The 7,254-nt window shown below is 37.0% G+C and overlaps 1 protein-coding gene across 1 annotated transcript; it reads right to left on the bottom strand.

Annotated features, from left to right (window-relative positions):
• Positions 1-289: 289 nt before the first annotated feature.
• LOC113305964 (thylakoidal processing peptidase 1, chloroplastic-like) lies at positions 290-3,400 on the bottom strand (the record flags this gene model as incomplete). The annotated part of the gene is made up of 5 exons (XM_026554953.1): positions 290-833; positions 2,122-2,298; positions 2,387-2,652; positions 2,767-2,838; positions 2,939-3,400. Coding segments are annotated over 3 exons (543 nt in total), but the record flags the coding sequence as incomplete, so codon positions are not given.
• Positions 3,401-7,254: the final 3,854 nt, after the last annotated feature.

Here is a 7,254-nt window from a genome sequence, read left to right as displayed (position 1 = left end):
CAACAGTGTGAGCCGTTACGATTTGCCACGTGGTAACAGCTCAAGTCTGTTACGAATTTTTTTGTAATAACATTGTCGTAATATCTCCGGGCCGTTACTACGTGGCAAATTAGTAACATGCCACAGCCGTTACTACGTGGAAAGTTGAAACAGCTTGAAGCCGTTACAAAGTTTTTAGTAAAAACAAAAAATTACTGACGTCGTTGACTAATTTTGACCAAGTCAATGTTGACTGGCAGTTCATTTTCTGCCGGAATTCCAAATAACGTGCGTACACTTCCATTCCATCCCTCCAAATTCAACAATAGTTTCTCAATCAATTCATACAAATATTCACTCAATTCACATCAAAAAAGAAAACAAATTCTTCAAGTACCAAATGGAATACATAGACCAAGCTCAGTTCATTTTCACTAAAAACACTATTAGTTCAGCTCAAATACTACATGCAAACTTACTCAAAACTTGCAGATACTTCCCAAACACTAGTTGCCAAGCATTCTTCATCAAGTTCTCCGTGCCTTGTTTGCTTCTATTTCCAAGCCTTGTTATTTTTGAACAATTTTTGTAAACTCATTTTTGAAATCAATACAATTATTATTAAGCAAAAAAAACTTACTTAAGCTGTGTACCTTATAAATTCACTCTAATGACAACTCATAACATAAAACGAAGAAGAAGATAAATTATAGAGAGAAAATCAACCTGATCATATAAGCAATGACAACATGCCTGTAGTAATTGTCCGGAAATGTTCTTGACCAGCAACATACCATATTTGAAATTTGATACGTTGCCCCTCGAGCTCAACGGTCCTAATCTTGAAGTCAATCCTACAGAGAAGCACTATCCTTGGTTAAAAAAAACTGTGGTAAAAGAATCATCATAGAAATGCAAAAGAAGGCAACTCTTTCAAACTCCTGCAAATATACAAGTCCATCATAGAAAACTTACGAACAATGAGAGAAAATTTTGCTCTAGCGCTGCTAGATCAATTATGATTTAGCAGCACGTAAGCCAAACATGTGGCAATTTATGATGTAAGCAAACTATGGATTTAACCATAGTTATCCTCTTAAATCTTTAGGTGACAAAATTTTCGGACGAATTGTTTCCAAAACTCCAACCGTAGCTGTTGTATTTTTCCTGTCAAACATTTTTATGTACAAGTACAGTAAAGTAACTGGTGCATTTCAAATTGTTCAGGATAGATACTTCATTAACTGGTTCACATTGCCGTTCAAATCCTTTACTAAGCTCTCACAATTTTTGTCGCAACTAAATTGTTTATGAAGGAAAAGCTGCCATTAACGAAATATATATATGAAAAATCCAAGAAATAAGTGCTGATATGATATGTGTGGTTTTGAACGTTGACTTTATTGTTCGCACACATAATCCAAGCACCAGAGAATCAACTTCATCGATTGAGTCAAACTTGCTAAGGCAAAGGATTATAGCTTTTACAAATGTGATAAGGATCCTGCATGAATATGGATTCAACCAGTTAACAAGGAACACAATTTTGTACTTGTACGGAGCACAATAGATGATATATGTATACAATGTTTGGAAGGTCTTGAAGGTGGAGCTTCTGTATACGTGAATGGCTAATTATACTGAAGCCTTAAATGTATGGATGGTTAACTCAGATGCCGGTGAGGATTTAAGTCCCGGTGATATTTGATGTTGGAAGAGAAAACTTCAAAGTGATCATAGTTTCTAGTTTCGTAGTTGATTGGCCTCGATCCGATCAATGATGAATTTTACAGTCTATTAGTTAATTTGATAGAAGCGGATGGTATGTCGTCCTAGTACATAGGATGAATGCTTATACTGTGGAGGGAAGGATAGATACTTACAACAATGCGAATACAATCATTACTACCGGCTACAGGTAACAAAAATTGGAATAAAAGTGAGTGTTCCATTATGGCGCGCAGCTGAAGATTTGAGAAATGACTATGGTTAAATCTGGTTTCTGCTTACATCACAATATGCCACATGTTTGGCTTAGGTGCTGCTAGATCGATAATGATCTAGCAGCGCTACAGCAAAACTTTTTCCCGAATAATGCACAAGATATACGAAAAAAAATTATGAACAATAAAAAAGTTTCACCTTCAAAGCATCATGCAGGCTCAGGTCCATACGCTAATGCTGCAGGAATCTGAAGTTCAGATCAACTTCAGAAAGTTCACTGGAGGATATGGAAGGGAAACGGGCGGAACAATCAGAGCCAAACTTCTTCACAAGTTTTTGTACCCTTTTCGGATGCATAAAACCTTCGTCATCACGCTGATCACAGGAAACAGTAAAAAATGCTAGTTCAATAGTAGTGATCGACCACAACCGAATGAGAAAATCAAGTTAAAGGTGTACATACCTTCGCCGACAATCCAATTGTTGTACTTTTACTAAGGACTCTCACTTGCTTAGCAAAGGCACCAGCAAAACTTGTTGCACCATGACCCACATTGTTGCAGGACAAAATAACAACAATACACAGTAAGGTTCAGCTAGAAACAACTCTCTTTGTTATTCATAAATGACTAGAAAGTGCATCTCGGATTACATCGCAGTACCAAACTGAAATCTTTGTCAGCCAGTGTAAGCTCTCTCTTTGAGTTTACTTGGAATCTATCATTGATCCTAGAAGAAGCAAAACAAACAGGTGTTAGAACCAATCAAAATTTACAATGATATAATCGCATAAATGTAGTAGATAGCATTTAGGTTTCAAAACTTCATTGAAAGTTAACTTACAAGCAAAACTGCAGGAGGAACTTTAAAGATCACTATATCAGCAACTTCAGGCTTCTTGAACAAATACGAAACCTGTAATATGCCCAAGAAAAGAGCTTCAACATTCATTTCCAGACAGTCAAAATATTCTACCAAATTTACATTTCAAAAGAAGAGGTATTAGTAGTATTACCTTTTCTGCTAAAATTCTGTCACCAATATCAAGTGTAGGATACATTGAAAGGGAGGGAATCGATCTTGGTTCAGCCATACAAGATCGGAAAAGCAAATCCACACTCAATGCTGTAAATATAGCTTTGACATCTTCCGCCCAAAAATTCTCTAATTTCCCGTACCATTTATTGTTTTCCATTGTTTTTCCACAAACCTCTCTTGTGAATCTCATATCTTTGTAATCAGAAGTAATTTCAGAAGCAATAGCATCAAAAATTGTATTTGTACCACCTTTATCATCAACCTCGTCAACTATAGCTAAACCTTCCTTCTTAACTAAACCTTCGTTACTAGGAAAGAATTTCTTTGTTGTTCCCTGAATAAATGATAAGAACAAAGAAGAAGACCCACCACTAAATCCAAGCATAGAAGAAGAGGGATTAGAAGAAACCCCTAAAATCCCAACACCAGCAGACCCAGAGATAGATAGGAAATTATAAAAGATTGGCAAAATGCATCACAATTTTTTTTAAAAAAAAAAAAAAAAAAAAAAAAAAGCTAAGTCAAAAACAATCACAAACTCACCACCTTGTTTACTTTCTTGTTCACTTATCTCAAACCCTAATTCTCGATCTTCCTCACACAAACCCTTGAATTGGCATGACCATCTTCTTCTTTATGTTATGATCTTCAAACCCATCCTTAATAGATGAATTCCTTATTCAATTTTCCTACGAATCAATTATCAATTATCAAATCAATGAAACCCTAATTAAAGCTTCAGGTTAGCTCTTCTGCTGACTCTGAATCCACCACTCGAATCAGTATCACTACCAACAACTATTTTTCGATCAATCCCTTTTTCTAAAGATCACTAAACCTTCATCTCGCCTCTCAAATCACATAGAAGAAAAATAAGAGAAAACAGAAAATGAGTTGAGAATGAAAATCGATCTCTTTTGGGTTGGAAGAACACAGAGATCTACAAGGAGAAATAAAGAAAAGAAGAGGAAAGTGAATCTAAGGATGTTCCTATCTGTTAATCTGTGTTTGGGTAGAGAGATTGGGAGAGAGCAACGGAGAGGAAGAGTAGGGATGGCAATTTTCCCCACCCAAACCCATCCCCGTGGGGATCCTCCCTTATGGGTTAGGGTTTTACCCGTATAAATGGGAACGGGGCGGGGAATGGAGAATCCCCGAAAGTAATGATGCAGGGATGGGATTCAAGGTCCCCATCCCATACCATAACATATTATATCTGATCGAGGAACTTTTTTGGAAGATAACGAAGAAGATCATGATGATATGATTAACATGGAAGAAGATGGTTAATAATGAGGAACTAAGAAGTAAAAGGAACCATAATACTTAATTGCGGATCAATTGTTTCCTTTATTTTTCAGTTTTAGTTGATTATTATTATAAACTTAAAATTTTAAAATGCATTGCTTAGGTTAGTATCATTGTTTGAACCATTATAATTATTTTTAAATTATTATTATTTACAAAATTTTAAATATTTATTGTAATGTTATGGTAACCCATGGAAAACCCACTCCCTACGGAGATTCCCCATACGCGTCTCCCTCCATTCTTATGAGGAACGGGTAGGGGATAGGTTTTGGTTTTTTTGAACGGGATAGGGGATGGGATTCAAGGTCCCCGCCCCATTGCCATCCCTAAGAAAGAGGGATGGGACGATGAGGCGGAGAGGAAGAGATAGAGATGAAAGATGGAATGGGAATAAAAGATAGGGTATTATGTTTGAGATGCATCTCGAGAAAGAAAATGAAGGGTAGAGATATGAGTTTAGATAGGGGTAGAAACATCCTCCAAGTGATTCGGAGTGGGATGAAAAAAACTGTCGTGCATGTTACGACCCAACTATGACCAAGCGTGTGACTCGCACGCCTATAAAAAATTCGTAATGGCTGGCCTCTTTTAAAAATTATTGAAAAATTCATAACGGCTTCAGCCTGTTACAACTATTTTGTAACGCCCATTTGTAACAGCCAGTAAGCTGTTACGAATTGCTGTTACTAACCCGGGAATTAGGTATAATGTGGACTAGGTCCCAAGGTTTTTCTGCATTTGAGGCTTCCTCGTTAACAAAATCTTGTTGTGTCATTTACTTTTGTTTTCCGTAATTATAACTATTGTTATTATAATTTAAAGTAAATTACACAAACGTTAACTCTGTATTACTTGATAGCAATGTAGTACGACTCTGGATCGGTTGGGGACCGATCCCTGAGTATTTCCCGATCCCGGCCGATCCAAACCGAGTAACTCGGTGAGTCATACTTGTGCAACTTGTGCATATAGTTACTAGATATGTGAATTTTTTGTGATGTGGAAGAAGAATGAGAAGAAAAATGGTGAAAAAATAGTTCAAAAATAAGTAGAAACTTATAGAGCTGGCTATTACTTGTGCCTCCACTGCTGCTTTAAGTTTTTAGGGTTTTATATAGTGGTTTGGGAACTATTTTGATCCTAGTCTGCCGATTAACTCGGCCTGAGTCACGTTTAACTCGGTCTGAGTCACGACTAACTCGGCGAGTATATAGAGAATACCCTACTCGGCCGAGTTTTTGAGGATCGTATCGGCCAAAGACCGATACCCGGGTTACTCGCTAGTAACTCGACTGACTCGTACGAGGCGTACTACATTGCTTGATAGTGATCTTATAGAGTTTAGTTAAGTTTGAACCTATTATCAAGTAATCACGCTTTGATTGTTGTATTGTCTCGATCTCGTATCTATAAACGATCACACAAAGTGTGAATGCCGATTCGTTGTATTATCTCGACTCAGTCCATAGACAATCACTTTCGGTAAGAGGACTTATAGGAGGAAAAGTTTAAGATTGTGGTATATTTGGGTATCCTCGTCTTTTCATGGGGTTATAAACAATTACCGTATTGGTGGAGATGTAATTTCGGTAGTGGAGACAACTAAAAAGGTTTTCTAAGAGAGATTGATTGGAGCTGCTTTTTCGATTTGGTTTTGGTTTGAATTGGTTTGTGGGGTTATGCAGAGTTGTTGAATTTGTCATGGGGTTATGCAGAGAAGAAGAGAAATTGATTGGATCTGAGGGAGCTGTTTTTTCACATTTCACTGTCCAGTTTTCTTCTCACCAAGAGTAGCTTCCGACAAGCTCAGAGTTCGATGGGTTAAGCGAGATTTTCGGTTAAGACAAACTTGGATGCCGAGATGAGGAAAGAAGGAAGATAGATCAAAAGTTCGGAAGTGGCTCAGTTAATAAAATCTGGGTTCGATTTGGAGGATGAGATATGTTAATTGATAACAGAGATAAAGAATGATGAGTATTCTGAGTTTTGAAGGGATATAGAAAGTGGGTATAAGCTATAGTCAGAGTTGGAGAGTTGGGTTGTATCTAAAACAAAAGACAAGGAAGAGATGGTTATGCTGATGGTGTTGTCTTAAAGATATGTTGATTCATTGCAGGGTTTGTCGAGTTTGTAAACAAGGAAGCAAAGATGGGTACCGTTGATTGTCGTTGTTGGTGACTGATTTGAGAATTTCTTGACAAGATTCAGCTATAGAAGATAAAGATGTTGTCGTGGATTAGATGGATTTTAGAGAAGACTAAAATGGTCCTGCTCTTGATATGAACTCAGAGTTTAAGAAAAATGGGTACAAGTTATCAGTATTGGGGGGTGTTTGATCCAAAAGTCTGTTGCTAGTGATAATGAGTTCAATTGACATTTTGGTTCATGGGTGTTGCACAGTTGTGGCGTTTATGGAGGCGGAAGAAGATGAAGTATAAAATGATTTAGGGTGTAGGAAAGACTTTTTTTGGTAAAGTGAAAGGGTATAATAGTAAACTAGAGTAGTGATTAGATTTTATTCAATTTTGTTTTTAATAATTATCAAATGGAAGTCAACATTTAACTGATTCAACGTTGGTCAATGTTAGTCTTTAGAACAAACGCAAAGGCAGAAAATGTAAGACCAAACCCAGGTTTTGGTCAAAACCTGAGTACCAAAAAACAAATAACCCTAAAAAAAATTAAAAAAGAATAACTTGGTCATTTGTTATCAATAACGACACTACTTCCTATGTAAAATTATTAATGGGGCGATTTGCTGGTGTTTTAGGAAAGTGGAGACTCGAGTGTGCCGGCGGAGACTCCTCGACCGAGAAAATTGCCTAAACATTTTTCAAATAGATGCATTGCACGAGAGTGCTATGAGTTCGAGAGATATATCTGTAGGACTCCGGCCTAAACCAAGAAAATGGTCGTTCTAGAGTCAATTCGGTCACAAATAGGGATGAGGGTCAATCTGTAGGAGGGAAGGTAAGAAGTGTG

Source organism: Papaver somniferum, chromosome 8 (genome assembly GCF_003573695.1).
Source record: "Papaver somniferum cultivar HN1 chromosome 8, ASM357369v1, whole genome shotgun sequence".
Lineage (NCBI taxonomy): Eukaryota > Viridiplantae > Streptophyta > Magnoliopsida > Ranunculales > Papaveraceae > Papaver > Papaver somniferum.
This window is presented reverse-complemented; position numbering and strand designations above follow the sequence as displayed.